Source organism: Oryctolagus cuniculus, chromosome 16 (genome assembly GCF_964237555.1).
Source record: "Oryctolagus cuniculus chromosome 16, mOryCun1.1, whole genome shotgun sequence".
Taxonomy (NCBI): Eukaryota; Metazoa; Chordata; class Mammalia; order Lagomorpha; family Leporidae; genus Oryctolagus; species Oryctolagus cuniculus.
In genome coordinates this window covers 48,401,918-48,420,478 of record NC_091447.1, presented here as the reverse complement: position 1 = coordinate 48,420,478, position 18,561 = coordinate 48,401,918, and the positions used below count along the sequence as shown (strand labels likewise).

The 18,561-nt window shown below is 45.9% G+C and overlaps 1 protein-coding gene across 2 annotated transcripts in view; it reads left to right on the top strand.

The window, feature by feature from the left end:
• GRM3 (glutamate metabotropic receptor 3) overlaps positions 1–18,561 on the top strand; it is a 219,144-nt gene that overhangs the window by 185,061 nt on the left and 15,522 nt on the right. For both annotated transcript variants that reach the window (XM_051853014.2, XM_017344334.3), the window contains exon 4: positions 12,718–13,784. In XM_051853014.2, coding sequence (XP_051708974.1) covers positions 12,718–13,784 — 1,067 coding nt within the window. The remainder of the gene's footprint in view (positions 1–12,717; positions 13,785–18,561) is intronic.

Here is an 18,561-nt window from a genome sequence, read left to right as displayed (position 1 = left end):
CTCAAGCTGTATTCATAGAACCTGTCTAGCTGTGTCAATCCAGCTTGCTTTATCCCAAACTTTGTTTTTAAAGTACTTCTTTTTATCCTAAGAAGAACGGAAAATGCATGAAACATGGCCATATGCAACAGGGAAGTCATTTTGGCCACGATGAGTGGAGTGACGGGAGACTCATGGTTGTGTCACTTTGGAGGCAAGGAGAGCCAAGGAGGGAGACTGGGTACAGAAGCCCACAGTCATGAACCACAATGGCTCCCTCCTCCTCAGAGGTGTTGTTCCTATGAATGCATGTGGCAGTGAGAACCAGAACTGGGATAATTGCAACCATCTACACCCAGTAGAGAGGCAGATATTCACGAGCCAGCACTGGCTACACCCCTTCCTGGCCTCCCAACCACCTCTTCTTTTTATCCCTTCTTTCTTTCTCTTCTGCCCTTGCCTTTGTTGTCTAGTACTTGGAAAATGCCCTACAATTCCACCTTGAAAGAAAACAAACTTTTGAAACTTGAGTGCTGCCATTAAATCAGTTCAAAGAATCAAATTTAACTTACCTTGCCTTTGGGCGCTCTGCCCTTTTCATTAATATATGTTATTAGCTAGAAACAACAAAGAAAGCAGGTGATTGGCTTTGTGGGATTTTGAAGGAGGGAGGGGAACAGGATGGGATTTCGTGCCCAAACCCTCCTTTCTTCTCCTTTCCTGAGTTCTAAGCACATAAGGATCAATAACCAAGAGAACACAAATTTTAGTTTTTGCTCATGAACAAGCAGGTGCCTGATTCCTTAACAAGACCTCCCTGACAATACACAGACTTGGGCATAGGCCAGAAGCCCAAAAAGGCTTCGGTTTCTCACAACACCTCCACATGGCTGAGCAGATTCGAAGCCTACTTACCCGCCCACTCGGGGCAGCCTGCAGACCAGAAATGAAAAGGTGGGCCAAGGGAAACCCTGAGAAACTGGTCCCACCCTCAGTCAGCCACTAGAGGGGCAGGAACTCCTGTCTCTTTAAAAAATTCTACAAGCTTGCCAATTAGGGAAGAAGGTCAAGTGAAGATCAGGCTCTGCCAATCAGACCTGCAGCTTCTCCTCCAGGAGGAGGAAATTAAGATGTGGGGAAAAGACGGGGAGTAGAGGACAAAAGTTCCCTTCTCAGAGGGCTGAGACGCAGACCTGCTCAGAACAGGATCTCATTTTAGGGGAAGCTGAACAAATTTCCTTCCCTCCCACGGTTCTTTCTCCAATGAGACATCAAGTTCGGTCATTAATCAGTTATTCAGGATGTCCTCCAGGCTCTCTTTGCACAAGACTGTCCTTGAGAAAGGGAATGGATGATGAGAGTTGTTTGGCTGGGAGCTGCGTGGGAGGAGTGGGGAGTAGGAACGGGGAGGTACGGTACCCTGAGGAGAGAATGGAGGAAGGGTCGAAGGACCAGGAAGAGCCCCCAGGATGACCATGTCCACGGGAAGTACAGCCCTGGTTGGATGAGGAAATGTGAACACCATACTTCTGTGCGCATCCAACACTAATGTTCTCCATCTGGCTCAAGGGTGGGTGTGGGTGAAGTTCTGGATGTTAACAATGCCACATCCCCCTGCTTTCTAAGTACAAATACCATATGGGAAATATAGGCACTTTTATGCAGGATAGTCGCTCGCACACACCTGTGTGTGTGTGTGTGTGTGTGTGTGTGTGTGTGAACTGCAAAAAACTTCAAGGAAAATACCTGCCTCTGTGAGCCCAGGTCAGTGACTCCCAAGGTAGCACATTCTGTCCTCACCATCAAATAACTAAGCCTTTATCCTTGTGTACTGAAATAAATTTGTGCTTTAATTCCACTTTTCCACACTTTTTGGGGTACCCTGTGTGTGTGTGTCTGTTATGCTTAAGGGCTATGTTAGAATGCTATCATCAAGATAATTTTATCTACTTCATTAATTTGACACAATTGGCAGAGTAGCAGAAGCAAGTCACAACTGAGCAAAACGGATTTCTGGGGTTCACCAATTTAAAAGAATTAAGGAATATTTCTTAAAAGGGACAAAATAAACAGATTTACAGTACTGTTAGCACCATTATTTTAGGATAATTCAAAAATAGAAATATTTATGTTGAAGTTATAACCTTGAGAATGGGATATTTCCTTCCTTCCTTCTTTCCAGGGGAGGGGAGGACCATAACCCTTTGAGGATAATGGGGGTTTGAAATTTCTTAGCAATGTGAGCCTACACTTGTGACCTGACACATCACTTGAAGTCCGTGGTTCCCTAACACATCTCCTCTCTGAAGCCAGAAGACTAAGCTATGCCACAGTGGCTTAGGAAACACACGACAGCTTAACAATACTCCAGCCTGCTGGCAGGAGAAGTGATTTTCCCTGTAGTCTCTTTCTGTGACACTACACAGAGAGTCAAATGCATGCCCATGCATGAGTAAAGCAAGAGAACAGAAATTAATTTGTTTCACCTATAGAAATTTCAGTTACTGCATGCTACGCTGCTGTGCTTATCTTTAGAAAGTTCATCCTCACAGGTGGAATAGAATTTCTGCTCTTCTGCTTTTTATAGTGAGAAGTCTATTGTTTGCTTAAAAATGGGAAAGCCCTGGCATTAAGTAGTCTTGTTCCTATGATGACATTCTTTAGAATATTAGCCCTGCTACCAAGTTTCCAACCCCTTTTTTTTTCTGATTTGGACTGCCGACTTCACGCTAGCGTCCCTGAATGGGGTTTTCTCAGCCATTTGCACCTGCTGTCCGCACGGTGCCCTCTCCTGTGCACATAGCTCTGAGACACAGCAGGTGGAGAAGCCATTTAAAGACACAGCAATGAGAAGCTGCTGACTTTTTAAGTCACAGATATATATATTTTGTGTTGGGGAAAGCCTATTCTCTTCTTTTTTTACTCTCTGCTCCACTACGTGACATCGGCACATTAAAAACCTGGGGACAGGTTAAATTTGCCTTTGGAATTCACAATTGCCATCACACAATTGAAAGCTCCTGGTGAGTGTGGTAGAGTTGCTCAGGTCCTCCGGGTTGTGCTGGAGCCAGGAACTGCATGGAAGGGATGTCCCACAGAGACTCCGCTTCACTCTGCCTGGCCATGAAGTCTTGTGCTGTGCGTGAAGCTAAGAGCTGTGTTTCTCCTACTCCTGCTGCGGGCGAGAATTTGCTTCTTTCCTTGGAGGTGATTGGCAGGGAGGAGCTTCCAGCTGGGTGACTGCTTGTCCCAAAGTTGGAGAAAGGCAAACCCTGAAGAGCTGTGGGGAAGGGGGCTCTGTGCTAGAGGAGCTGGGAAGCCCCTCACCCCCCACACCCCGCCAAGCACAGCTCTTGGTGACTGGGGAAAGCCGAGGACAGTGAAGGCGCACTGGAAAGAAGTGCATAAGCTGGAATTGACTGGAGACACTCCTCCCTCAAGAGGGTGTGACCCTAATTTACCTGGCTGAAGTATTCTTAATTCACAAAGGGGTTTACAGTTTTCAAAGCATTTCTAGAATCCCAGACTTTGGTTTCCTGAGAGCAGGATTTCTCAGCATCAGCATGGTTGACATTTTGGGGGAGATGCACTTCCTTGCCCTGAAGGCACATGCTGAGCTCTGTGGTGTGGCGAGAGTGTCTCTGGCCTCTCTGTACCCACTGGATGTGACCAGTATCCTCCTCCTCCCTAAACCAGTGGTTCTCAACCTTGGCTCCATAGTAACACAGTACAGTGCCGAGGTGCTGGTGTCAAGCCTCATTTGGTCTATATCATGGCCATGATTCTCACCTGCCTGGGATGGAGGGGTCTGATGAACAGTTTAAGCATTTAACAAACACTGACTATGTACCCAGCATCACCCCAGATGACAAAAGGACAAAGATGAATGAGACATTGTCCCCATTCCTTGAAGAGATGGACACACAATGAATAATTTTTCAATAAACTGTAGTCACATCCCTCCATTGAAATGTACAGCACACCACATCCACACAGAGGAACTGGATAGCTTACTGGCACAGTGTCTGAAACTTGTTGCCTAGTACTAAAACCCTCACTGAATAGAATTATACATTCATGATCTTGGGCTAAGTAAAGACTTCTTAGAGTAATAAAAGCATTAACCATAAAGAATTCATAAACTGGAAATTGGGCACTACAATTAGGAATGTGTGTTTATCCAACAACATTTGTTAAGCAGGTTAAAAGGCAAGCAACAGGTGTGAGAGGATATTTGGAAGACATGTTTCTGAAAAGGACTCATATCCAGGAAATCCAATACAGGCAAGACTAGAAAGGGAATTTTGCAACAGTATTTCTAAAGATCTAACTACCATATGGAAAATCACTCACTATCATTAGGTGTCTGAAAAATCGGAATTAACAACCAATGGGATCCCACTACAGTTCTACCCCATAATAGCCACCACACCATAATATCTAAAGTGACTTCAGCATTAAGGATGTAAAAGCCCCTGGAACACACATACATTATGATTTTACTGTTACAGGTGTACTCATATATACATATACTTTTACAAACATAGTTAGCAGGAATCCATCCATGTGAACTCCAGGAGTTACACACAGGAGTCCCCCAAGGGTCAAGTAGTGTCACTCCTACCCCCTGCCTATGCACTGGTCTCAGGCATGCCAATGGCCTCCTGATGTAAACACCTGTGGTTCTCTGTGTTCTGTGCCTGTCTGGGCACACCAGCTTGCTGTACCTAAAGCTAGAATAGACCAAGTATGCCATGAAGCTGTCACTCCTGGTGTAGCCATCAACCAATGACAAAGCGAAAGTTGTCCCAGCAAAGCTGGGCTTTAGGCTCCAAATCCGGTTCGTCCTCGTCATCCATGGGGCCTCAGGGAAACAGAGACCCTTCTGCTGTCAGAGTGGCTGGTTCATCAGTGCCCCTGCATTGGGCTCTTTCTAATCAGAGCTTTTTTCTCCATTGCCCTGTAACCTCGCAACTAGCTGAACTCAAACTTGGTATTAGGGATTATTTCTGGGATAACCCAGCTAAAGATCCAGCATTCTTCATGTTAAACTAAAAACTGAAAGGAAATCCTTAGAAAAGAAATGCCCACCATCAGAAGAATAGCTAAATAAACTATGGCAATCCTGCGATTAAACACCATGCAACAATAGAATGTGAGCCAACCCTAGCTTCTCACGGCTACATGGATAAATCTCACAAAGTTTGATCTTGAGCAAAAGTTGGCAGATACAAAATAATATACCCTTCATGCTTACAGTACCATAAAGTTTATTATCATGCAAAAATAGCCCATGGTGTGGCTGAGTTGTGCCCCCCCCCAAAAAAAGACATATCACAGTCATACCCCTGGCACCCCAGAAGGTGACCTTATTTGGAAATAGGGTCTTTGCACATATAACCAAGTTAAAAATGAGGTTATTCTGGTGGGCCACAATCCATAAATGGCGTTCTTATAAGAATAGAAAAATGTTAATGGAGAGAGAGATGTGGGGGTACACCATGCAAATGCAAACTATTGAAATCTTTACTTAGTATAGAGTTGGTCTATATATAAAGATAATTAAAAATTAATCTTAATGATGAATGAGATGGGAGAGGAAGTAGGAGGTGGGATTGGAGTGGGGGTGGGAGAGCGAGTACAGGGGGAAGAATCTCTATATTCCAAAAGCTGTACCTATGAAATTTGTATTCATTAAATAAAAGCTTTCAAAAATTAAAAAAAAGGAACACCAAAGAGGGCCAGCCAACCAGCAGAAGCCAGGAGAGAGGCCTAGGCCAGTTTCTCCCTCACAGCCAACAGATGAAACCAACCCTGCCTGCCAGTACCGACACCACGCATACCGTAAGACAGTGAGTCTCTGCCAACTGAAGCCAGCCAGCCTGCAGTACTTCACACCACAGAGCTAGCAAATCCACACAACACTCGCATAAGATGTGACGGCAGCAGCTGCCTTCCAGGAACAGGAAGGGAAGTGGGGCAGGAACAAGAACAAGGGAACTGGTAACGTTCTAGTGCTAACAGCCTTAGTGCGACATGTCTTTTTACCACTTTGTCATACTTCATTTTTTTTGTCATACTTCATTTTTTAGAATACTCTGCATATGCAAGTTTTGTTTCAATGAAAAGTGTTTAAAAATTTGAATTCAGAACAGATGAGCAAAAACCAGTACAGTATATCATGAGAACAGGAGCTGGGGCGAAGAGGGCAGAAAAACATGATTAGCGCTGACCTCCATCAAAAAGTGTCCCTAAATCCAAGATTCCGTGTGCACTACTACAAGAGCTGCAGCAAAAATAAATACAGTAAACCAAACCCTGGCCCTGGATGTGGCTGGAGGAGAGGGGGTAGGGATGGGAGCTCACTGGCTTCCACGCTCACCGGCTCCCATGCTCACCGGCCTCCACTCACCGCTCTTGTCTCGGTGCCTTGCCTCTTTCATTCCCAGCGTGTGTGTAGATCTTTCCTTTCTGAGCTCCTGCTGAGTGCGGGAAAGGACAGCACTACTATGCAGAATCTGGATCGCGAACCCAGTGAAGTCCATGGTGAAGCCTCGGCCGTGCTGGCTTTGCAGGAGAATGAAAGGGAGTCCTTTTCTCAAAGTCACAGAAGCCTCAAAACTCACAATGTATCTGGGCTCACATCTTAGTTCAGGTTGGAAACATACTCAGCGAACTTCACCTGCCCGCTGAGAAGGCACCCTCTGCAGATGAGATCATGGTGAGAGAGGCCTCAGCCATTTCGTTCCTCATTAGTGGGTTAATCGCTGGCGGCCCGGAATCCTTTCTCACCCTTGAATTCCAACGCTGCGGAGAGGCTGTTTTCGGCCTTCTCACCTGCATTTTACTCCAGCTCATCAGAGTAGCCACACAACGTTGGTTGCAGACTTGGAGCCAGGTTGCGGCCAGGCGCTTCACTGTGTTTCTAGGACTGCAAGCCCAGGCGGAGAAGGGCCGGTCCCCCTGTCTGCCTGGGAAGAGCCACCGTATCCTCTTGGACTTCTGTCTGCGAGGGAAAAGAACAGCCAATTACATTTTCTCCTGCCGTTGACCTGTGAAGTTTTCAAGCCTTGGACGCACCTCGTCCCTATCAAATAGGTCCTGGGAGGGCCAGCCGCGTTGCTAGAGAACCTTTAAATGAATGCACTGGAAACCGGGGTCAGCGCTAATTGGATAACGAGCTGAACTGAGACCGCGTTCTCCTGACCCGAGGCCCCATCACGCTCCTTTCGGAAGTGAGGACCTGATTGGAAATGAGTTTCTGGAGAGGGCAGGCACGCCTAAAAAGTCCGCCATCTTTCTGGGTGTTCTCCCCCGCCCCCCTTACAGTTAGAGTTCTCACGCTCCTGCAACACCCGGGACTGGGCTGCGATGCCCACTGCCCTGCTGACACCCACCTGGAGAGAGAGCAGCCTGCCCCGCCTGGCTCTGGAGATTGCTGGAGACGCCTGGGGACGGCCCACCGGGCTCCCATCATGCAGGCAACAAAGGGAATGCACCAGGGCTTCAGGGTGCTCCACGTTCTAAAGTCCGGACCATCAGCTGTTCTCCTGGCAGGACACCTGCTAGGGACCGGTCACCTTTTTCTCCTAAGTTCTTTCTTTCTCATTTTAGTGCAGGGCACTTCTGACAATGGGCTTTTGTTTAGAAGTTGTAATATATTCAAGTACTTTGCTTTCTGTATTTAATGGATTTACACAGTAGACCATATCTTGTTATATATTTTATACATCTAACAAAGAAAAGTTGGTAAAGGGTAAACTTGGCTTAGAAAACAAAATTCAGGGCAGGCATTTAGTCCAAACGTTTAGACACTCGCATCCTATATCAGAGCGACTGCGTTCCTTATCCACTCCAGCTCCTAACCACAGCTTCCCGCTAATGCGCGCCCCAGGAGGCCGTAGTCATGGTCCCAGAGACTGGGTTTCTGCCACCCTCGTGGTGAAGCTGCATTGAATTCCCAGCCCCTGCTTCGGCCTGGCGCAACCGCAGCCACTGTGGGCATGTGAGGAGTGAGCCAGCACAGGGAGTGTTCATCGTCTCGCAAAAAATGCATACATGAATATTTATTATTTTAAAAAATCACAAAACTACTCTGGTTTATTCACCACACACATTTCAAGTACTTGTTCTAGTGTCTGACGCTTTATTATTTTCATAATTTACTTTCCAAGCTGTTCCGCCTGACTTTTCTTGATTACTCCTTTACTATATCAACTTTGTCATTTCATCATTCTTATCAAGATAACACGTGCACATAACATTTACATGGACGTGACTTTCCAGAAAGAGCCAGTCCTTTGCCTCACCTTCCCCGGGCCAAGTCTGCTCCAACAGGTGACCACTTCAGCTCTGTCTTTCTAGATCACCTGCTAACTGGCCCTTGAATTCCACCCCAGAATCCTTCTGCTGCTGCATTTTCTACTTTTCCTCCTGGCGTTTGCTTATGCTTTGAGACTGTTCTCACGTCTGTCCCTCAGTCCTGCTACTGAGTTCCCACTTCTGCTATTTCATTTCCAAAGGGTTTCTTTCTTGTCCTCTGCACATCGCTTTCGAAGAATCAGCTGTGCCTGACTCATGGATACCCGGGTATCTGTGAGCGTGTTCACGCTTGCCTTTCAGTCCCTGCACTGTCTCTTTTTTCCTTGTTTCTTTTTCTGATTGTTTCCATTTCTCTCTTTCAGGTTAGAAGTTTATTCAGATGGCTGGTGATCCCTGATTGTCAATTTATGCTCTCTGTTTTTGCTATTTAACTTTTGAATTGATAATACCATCACATGCTACCGAATGTGTATAAAGGGATTCAGGAAAAACTCCCTTCTATTTACTCAATTCCTGTCCCTGCCCATAAGTAACCAGCATTTTTTGGTGTCTTTCTAGAGGTCTTTTATGCCCCTAAAAGAGAAGGTAATTTACTTCCCTCTTTTATGTAAAATATCACGCATTGCACATCTTGTTTTTCCACACATAACGTTGTGACTTCAGGCTTTATTAATCTCTCGGAAATACATGGTGGAGAGCAGCTTCCTCGTTTCTTTGCACAGCCGTGTTTCTGTTAATGAATGTCGCTCCCCCTCTTCGCGGAGGAACGACACAGGACCCTGCGCTGTTCTTTCGTCTGCTCGGCCCTCCCCGGGTTTGCTGCTGGTTCTTCCCGGGTTGGCTACTATCCCTTCCACCTCCGTGGAAGGGCAGTTCCCCCTGGCCACATTCCCCACTTCCGCAGGGGAGCGGCACACCGCCGGCCGGCTCTTCTCGGGGGCTGCACGGGTGTTCCTTCAGCTAGATGTTCCCCTTAGATGTTCCTGGTGCATGCCGTCTCTCTCCTCCTTTATAGTCCTCCTCCGCCAATCCTAACTCGGCTGCCCACACGCCGAGTACGCTGCTCTCCTCCAATCAATAGCAAGTCCTACAGTTTATTAGTTGAACTGGAGGCAGCTGTGCGGAAGCTGTTTACTTCTCTCCCAGCGCCATATTGTGGGAGAGCAGATGCATAGAATAAGTCTTAATTCCAGTAACTCAGTCTAGTCCGGTTGCTCCCCACAATGAACTCTATTGGTGAACAACTTGTTCAAATTCCATTTTTTTCTCAGTGAACAGCACTGTAAGTCCATCTGAAGGAGACATCCCACAGCACGAGGTGTCACTTTGCAAACTGCTGGCAGATCGCCCTCCACCGGGGGTGTAGCAGCTAATGCACCCCCTTCCACCCTGAGAATGGGGAGACAGTTCTGGCTTCACTTCAGCCTGGGTGGCCTGGATGGCAGGCACAGGTCACAAATCCAAACTAGATCTGCTGTGCATGAGTTTCCTGTTGCTTCTGGGACAGATTGCCGTGACACCAGTGGCATGAAGAGACGTGAGTTCATCATCTAACAGTCCTGGAACTTAGAGGTCCCAAATGGCTCTCACTGGGCACAAAGCAACGGGTCTGCGGTGCCGCGTTCCCTTCGACAGCCCTGGGCAGGAATGTGTCCCCTCACCCTTTCCGGCTCCTGGAGGCTGCCGGGTTCCTTCGGCCCCTCTTCCTCTTCAAGGCGGGCGGTCAGCCTTGCCTCCCTCCCAGGGCATCGCTCTGAGGCTGACACGGCTGCCTGCCTCTTCCTCACTCATCGACCCTCACGGGCGCTCGCGGTCTCCCAGGTGTCACAGGCTGGGCTCCCTACCCTCAGTCAGCTGGTCAGCAACCGGAATTCCTCTTTGCACCTAACGGAACGCATTCCCAGCATCTGGGAGATGAGGACGCGGACGTCTGTGGGGCCGTTACTCTGCCTCTGCCGACTGGCACTTCCCCTTCACTAACACTGATCATGTTTTGGCCTACCAGTAGTCAGTGGTTGAAGAGATCAGTGACACTCAGGGTTGGCAGTGTTTTGGAGAACGGCCTTTCCCGTACAGCATGCACTGGAGTGTGCATTGTTAAAAGGAAAACCTTTTTCAGGAGAGAAACCAGGTACTCTGTAGTTAAGTGTTTATAGAACATACACTTTGACCCAGTAATTTCACTTCTATGAATTTGCTCTAAGGAAATAACTAGATGATGAGGTTCATGAAGTCAAACCCTTGGAAATAACCCAAATGTCTTTCTATACAACATAATTCTCTCTATATGTATAATTCATTTGTAGCCATTGAAAAACAAAGATATAAAGGGGGTCTTGAAAAGATGCATAGAAATGCATGTTATGGAAAAACTAGGAGACTTCAAGTTTTTGCACCAAAATAAACATCTTTTAATTCCTTTTCTATGAACTTTTTAAAATGCCTCAGATATAGATATAGATATAGATATAGATATAGATATAAAATACCCTCACTAGCTTGTGAAGTACAAGTGTACATTTCCAAGCAGTAAGTGAGTGCAACCATGCTTATAACAGGTGTGGAAGTGTGGGGAATGAGAAGGAGGAGCAGGAGCAGGACTGGGCCAGAACTGAGGTTGGGAAATCAGGAGGGAGAACTGGAAAACACCCCCTCCCTCCTCTCGTGTTTGCCCTCCGGGCCACTCAATAAGCCCCCCTTGAAGAGCAGCTCCCCCCACCTTTTTTTTTTGAAAGAAAAAAAAAAGTTTTTATCCCCATTATCATTATCACTAACTTTTGTGTTAAGCACTGTGTACCAGGCACTGAGCCTAGTGTGTTGTGGGACTTAGCAGATCTTCAAAGCAACTCTTACCCTCAATTTGCAAATTAGGACACAGGCAGAAGGTGACGTGTCCAAGGATACACAAGCATGGAGCCTCGCACACAGTCTGTGTAACTCCCAAACCACGCACTCGTCTACTGCGTCTTCCCCTCTTGAAATGAACTGGGAGCCAATTCGCAAGTGCAGTGCAGTGCCACACAGACCTGTGATGGGTTTGTGGTTGTGGCAGAAACGCTGTAGAGCCAGGCACAAGAGCTACGTGAATGTTACGCCCTAATCCATAACTATGTACAATTATTGTTCCTTGTTTAAAAGTGCTTTAATGCGTTTAAAAGTAAATGAACTTGGGGCCGGCACTGTGGCATAGGAGGTAAAGAAGGACAGGGTTAAGGACAGGCCCTTGGTTGAGCACTGCTGACCACGTGCACTGAGGAGCTTAGATTCCCCATACCACTGGTACCTCCAAGATATCCAGGTTGTGTGTGTTTATGTGGATAGGAGTTGTGCTAGATAGAGACAGACACATGCATAGATGTAGTGAGAACAAATCCACCCCAAAATAGTAAAATACTAGTGCTGAAGGATTTATAGGTGGATTTCAATTTTTTTCTATCTGAATCTCTGAACAGTTTGAAAGTAGTTTATCATACATAGAGAAATTTTTCTTCATTTGAAAGAAAAACATTCCTGGTAGTTTTATATTTCTATGAAAATATTTAAAATGAGACGCATTTTGGTACACATGAGGACACATGAGGATTTTTTTTAAAGTTTTTGGAGGGGTGAGCATGTAGCCTACTGGGTAAGACACTGGTTAAGAGGCCCATATCCCACGTCAGAGTACTTGGGTTCAATTCCCGGCTCCAGGTCCTGGCTCCAGCTTCCTGCTAATGCAAACCCTGGGAGGCAGCAGTGACTGCTCATGTAAGTGGGCTCCTGTTAGCCACCAGGGGGACCTGGGTTAAGTTCGCAGCTCCCAGCTATTGTGGGCATTTGGGAAATGAACTAGCAGAAGGAAGATCTCTCTTCCTGTCTTCCTCTCTGTCTGGTTCTCAAATATATAATTTCAACTTGTGGAAAATACATAACCTGAAAAAACTAAACAATGATTTCAATTTTTCCAAACCCCACATAAACTTATCTTTTATTTTCCATGAACCTTTTCAAGTACCCTCCTATAAATATGTAATAAGAGCAAGACACAAAGGTTTGCCCAACTCCTCTTGTGAACTCTTGCAAGGAAAGTCTATTTACAGAGCACATAGAATAAGACTGTGTGTGTGTACCAGTTCTCCCTGTTCCATATCAAGCCCCTTTGAAGGCACTACTGTGTTGTACTCATGGTGGTCACTGGACCTCGACACCCAGCAGGTACTCAGTATTGTCTGGTGGACGCATCTATGAACACACCAAGTACTCTTGTAGTTTTTGATACATAAATTTCAGTGCTAACTGCTGACATGATTCCAGCCTTGGAAACCCCATGCCCTGTTAGGTCAGTCTTGCTAAGTGTATGACATAATGTAATCAACCAATCTCACATAAGATACTTAAACAAGCGTTCTCTTTTGTTTTTTGCTCTCTGTATCATAGCTCCATTCAACCCCAATAAAGGTGTGGACAGCATCGTCAAGTTCGACACTTTCGGAGACGGCATGGGGCGGTACAACGTGTTCAACTTCCAGCACATGGGTGGCAAGTATTCCTACCTGAAGGTCGGTCACTGGGCGGAAACCTTATCGCTAGATGTTGACTCCATCCACTGGTCTCGGAACTCACTCCCCGTTTCCCAGTGCAGTGACCCCTGCGCCCCCAATGAAATGAAGAACATGCAGCCAGGCGATGTCTGCTGCTGGATTTGCATCCCCTGCGAGCCCTATGAGTACCTGGCTGATGAGTTCACCTGTGTGGATTGTGGGCCCGGGCAGTGGCCTACTGCAGACCTATCCGGATGCTACAACCTTCCCGAGGACTACATCAAGTGGGAAGATGCCTGGGCCATTGGCCCGGTCACCATTGCCTGCCTGGGGTTTATGTGCACAAGCATAGTGGTGACAGTTTTTATCAAGCACAACAATACCCCCTTGGTGAAAGCGTCAGGCCGCGAACTGTGCTACATCTTGCTGTTTGGGGTCGGCCTGTCCTATTGCATGACGTTCTTCTTCATTGCCAAGCCGTCCCCCGTCATCTGTGCACTGCGCCGCCTGGGGCTGGGCACCTCCTTCGCTATCTGCTATTCAGCCCTGCTGACCAAGACAAACTGCATCGCCCGCATCTTCGATGGGGTCAAGAATGGCGCTCAGAGGCCCAAATTCATCAGCCCCGGTTCTCAGGTGTTCATCTGCCTCGGTCTGATACTGGTGCAAATTGTGGTAGTGTCTGTGTGGCTCATCCTGGAGACTCCAGGCACCAGGAGGCACACGCTTCCAGAAAAGCGCGAAACGGTCATCTTGAAATGCAACGTCAGAGACTCCAGCATGTTGATCTCTCTCACCTATGATGTGATCCTGGTGATCCTTTGCACTGTGTATGCCTTCAAAACGCGGAAGTGCCCAGAAAATTTCAACGAAGCCAAGTTCATAGGTTTTACCATGTACACCACGTGCATCATCTGGTTGGCCTTCCTCCCTATATTTTATGTGACATCAAGTGATTACAGAGTAAGTCTCCAGTCGGTTTCTTCTTTTTCTTGTTATTTTGTCTTGCTGCTGTTTCATTGTGTGGGATTTAAAATAGACTCCCTTTACTTCATTTCAGAAAGGAGTGCAGTACTTACAAATGCCATGATGAACTTCCATATTACGGTGCAAATTAATTCAGTATACTTTCAAAACATGCAGGTGGTCTATGTGGCAGGCACAGGGAGTAAGATAAATGTCAATGGCATGGCCACTCAAGTAATTCATCATCTATGGGAAAGAAAATGTAATACACACACACACACACACACACATTAATTCAATTTAAAAAGTTACTGACAGAAGAACAAGACAAGCCACTAACAACCTAATGAGAATACTTCAAATTAGACACAAGAGGATTTGGCTACACAGATTGATCTAGAAATTTAAATGCGTTTGCAGCATCAAGCAAGAATCAGTTTAAAGTTGTTAAAATTTCACGCATGCTTCATTACATCTCTAAAGCAGGTTAAAATACAATGTTAATTTTTCCATGCCTTTCTACAGATTTAGTTACATGCATTTATATGGCATATCAATAAGTAAATTTATATAGTTCTTGGGGTTGGCCTATCCTATTGTATGACATATAATACACACACACACACACACACACATAGTCTGAACTAGTTAAATGTTTTACTGTACATATCCACATAAACTAATTGGTCCTAATTCATAGAGTCTTAGTAACATATAATTCAAAGTTCTGGACTTCATGTAATTATTATCTCTTCTAAAAGAAACTTCACAATTCCATCATAATTTCCCAAATTGTGGAAACTATACCATTTATTTCTGCATTTATAATTCTTTTAGTGTCTTATAATGAGTGAACATAAGAATTTTTATCTCTTCAAACAATTGTGCTTTATTTCTTAAGTTGTCCTCAATTAAGGTTTTCCAGAGTCATACCAGTTTCCTTATTTTACCATGATTTCATGAAATGAAGTAGGTCCATGGATTGAAATAATGCATAAACCTGAGTTTACAAAAAAATCCCCGCATTGCTAAAATGAAGAGAACAAAGCAAATAAGAAACTTCAGTCAGATAGGAGTATGGTCAAGAGATCTCCAGTATGACATGGCGACTATCGCTTTCCTGAAAAGAGCCGACAGTGGATTTTAAGTGTTCTCACCACATACAGAATGTAAGTATGTGAGGTCATGCACAAGGTTGGTAGCCTGATTTAGCCTTTCACAGATTTCTAAACATCATGTCGTACAAGATAAACATACATGATTTTTATCAATTAAGTCTTTTTTGAAAAGAAGATAAATCTATTTAAAGCATGGGCTCAAGAAACTGGCCAAATTCAGTGTATCTGGTCTATTTAAATATTTTCAACTAAGTGACTTTAACCCAAAGGGCTTCTCTAAGGGATGATCAATAAAAATGAAGAACCTGAGTTCAGTGATGGGGTTACGATCCAGGATTTTACAACCACTCAGAAAAAAAACTTGACAGTTTTTAAGAAGAGGTAACATCAGAAGCAGGACAGCAAGAGCAAAGGGCAGGGGATAAGAACCACTGGAAAGGGGAATCTTGGAGTTGGGCAAGTAGAATAGAGAAGCAGAGTAAGCGTGTGTTAACGCCCTTGCTTCTACCTTTTGCCTTCATGTAGACATCCCATCCATGCCCATAGATCTACAGGATTTTTTTCCTTAAGTTCTTAGGCAACTACTCTTAGTGGACAGGATTTGGAGTATTGGGTCTGCAGAATAGTTGCAAAGGTCATTATTTTACCCTGGACATGTGATTCGTACCTTTCAGTCTCAAGAGAGCTGTTGAAAAATAAATAGGAGGGATGGTGGGAAGGAAGGAGGAGGAAAGGGAAGGAGGGTTGGGGGAGAAAGAAAAAGAAATGCTGAAAAAAAGTAATTTTATCCTTTGCCTGATACGGCATAGGAGAACACGAGACTGAATGGAATTAGGTAAAGATACCAGAGACTTCGCCCCATGGCAGAACTCACAAGGCCCCTGAGACACAGGTCACAGGATTGAGTTTTCTAAGGTCCCTGCTAATTAAGGTATCCAGTCAACGCAAGATGATTCATGAGGCCACACCCCTGACACATAAAGCCAAATAAATGAAGATGGAAGTCTCCAACACAGTGGTTTGCAAATGTGCCGTGAATTGAGTGAGCAGCATTAAAACATATTGATCCCTGGGACCTAGCTCCAGAAATGCCGATGTCATTTCCCTGGTCTGTGGTCTGGACATCGGGACTTTTCAAAGCCCCGCAATGTGACTCTCATCTGCTGCAAGATGGAAAACCAGTGCCCTGGTGAACTGCATGCTCTTCTGTCCCACAGATATGCGTGGGTTGGCCTGCACTGTTTTGAAATACTTAATATGTGTCAAAGTTAGGAAATTGAGAAAGTTCACTCAGATGCACAAATCCCTGGCTTCTCTTAACGCAGTAATGCACCCGGGACCCAGATTCCTACAGGGCCTCTGTAGTGGTTCCCCTCATGGCAGAGCACTGCCACTCCTGTCCAGACTCCCACCAGTGGCTGAACCCTTACACCTGGCCCCCTGCCTTTTGAACGTGGGACCCTTGTTCAGAAATTCCAGAATGAGACTCAGGTTAAAGATGTAACTGAGGGGATCTGCAGCATTGGAAAAGTACCCAATAATGTAACAGTAGTTGCAGTGAAATTGGATATCAAAGTTTTAAGACTGAGTACATTTCCTAACTATTGTGAGTTGCAGGTTAATGTAAAGCACTAGCCCAGTCTTCACAAAATTCAAGTCCTAGCTGCAAGGCAGAGGATACCATGCACGGAAGAATTTAACATTGACCCAGAATCATGCATCCTTCGATTGGCGATACAGATTCTAAATGTCTGTGGACATCAGCAATCAGAGCTTGGTCTTTCCAGCAACACTCTTGACAAGTGGGATTTTACCCTGTACCCTGGTGGGCAAGTGCAGTGAAGGTAGTCACAGGACAAAGAGGAGGTTCCTGAGACAGACAGGAATGGTGACTTGGGTTTCTGTATCCAGTAGAGCACACCATTTGAGCTCTCCCCATCCTGCAGATCCCACCGTACTGGAACTGGTACATATGGTCTTAGCCACCCTTACAGGAGGGGAGTCATTGTCCTTTCTCCTTAAATCAGCGAATCATGGCAGCCTGTGGCGGAATCAGGCAGTGTGGAGGAAGAGGACAGCACTGTGCCATTTGCTTTTGGTTTTAAGCACTCAGTCTACTCATGGCCCAGCTGAATGAGGGTCCAATGTTTATGTGTCCCCCAAAACCTACACTGGTTGACACCGTCATCATTACTGTCACTATCCATTTCAACTGTGATGACCCAGTGACTCAGAAGTCACAGCATACAGCCTTGTGGCTAGGACTCAGGGCTGGGGGACTTCAACTAACTCAGCCTTGATTCACACAGTAAGAGCTTTATTAAAACAAGGTCACCTTGATCCCAAGCACTCACTAACTCACATCAATAATATTGTGGGGATCTTGCCTGGTTTTAACTCTAAGGCTCAGGAAGTTTTCCAGAGCTGCTGCTGATTGCAAGAATTTATGGAGATTTCATTGCATTGCTTTCTCATCCTTTAAAATCACCATTGTCAGCACTGTAAAATCCCCATTTGTCAGAGGCCATATACTAGTCAGTGCCTCCCCTGTGGTCTTCCAGAGTCTGTGTGTCTCAGGGAGGTCCTACCTGGCTCCTTCCTAGTAGCCAGGTTCCCACTGCAGAAGACTCTGAGAACATGGGGTGTCATCGAGGAGTGGATCTGAGTGTGCTGGAGAGACTCCACAAGCGGATGAGGTCTACAAGGGCCCTGCTGCCACGATTATTCCTTCACAGCACCCTGGGCCCTTCGGCCTCAACCTTCTGAGGGCACTGGGCAAGTGCAAAGGAATCCCCTGCTCTCTAGCTTTTCTGAAGACACTGCGTCTCATACTCAGCACAGGTGCAGGTGTTGGCAGCTTGTGAGTAAAAGGGAAAGGAACCTTCTGCCCACCCAAGACAAGATTTAGCAACCGTTGTTAGAATTGGGGGTACCCGAACCCAGCTGGGGGTGGGAGAAGAATCCAGTGTTACACACACACACACACACACACCCAGGAGAGAGCTAAAACAATCATGGCATGCAGGAGAACAGTATCTCTTTTTGAACCTAATTCCCATTGCTGAATCTTTAGCCCCTCCCCAAATCCTCCTTATTAGTGGGCAATAAAGCAGATCACTGTGTTTTCCTGGATTACCATGCAACTTGGTCGGCCAGTGTGTTTCCTGTTGATTCCCATGGCCCTCATTCCTCCTTGTGGAAAAAGCCAAGTCTCTATTGGTGCTCCATCCCCTTTGCCAAAACTGTCAGCTCTGCAGTGTCTGAGATTTTACTCTACCTTTGAGGTGCCACATTAGCTTGACACAATTTTATTGATGCTGACAAAAGTCCTGCATGGCTCCCAGCAGCAGCAGTAGGCAGTGTCAGCGTTTGTGCTGGTTCCTGCAGTCACTTCTCAGAGGGCCGTGTGAAGTACGCCAGGTGGCCCTGCACACCAGTGGGTTGCATTACAGCAGAGGAGCTCTGAGATAACCCTCTCCCCTGGAGGCAGGCACTATCTACCTCCTTCAGAGAGTCAGAACACAGAACTGTAGATAAACACAGACTTTCAACAGTGTGACTCACGGAAGGAACTGGACAGCTGAAACTGGAGGCTTTGTACAAATTAAGGGAGGTGGTTTCAAACTTATGACAGGTATATTTAATAAATATCGTGC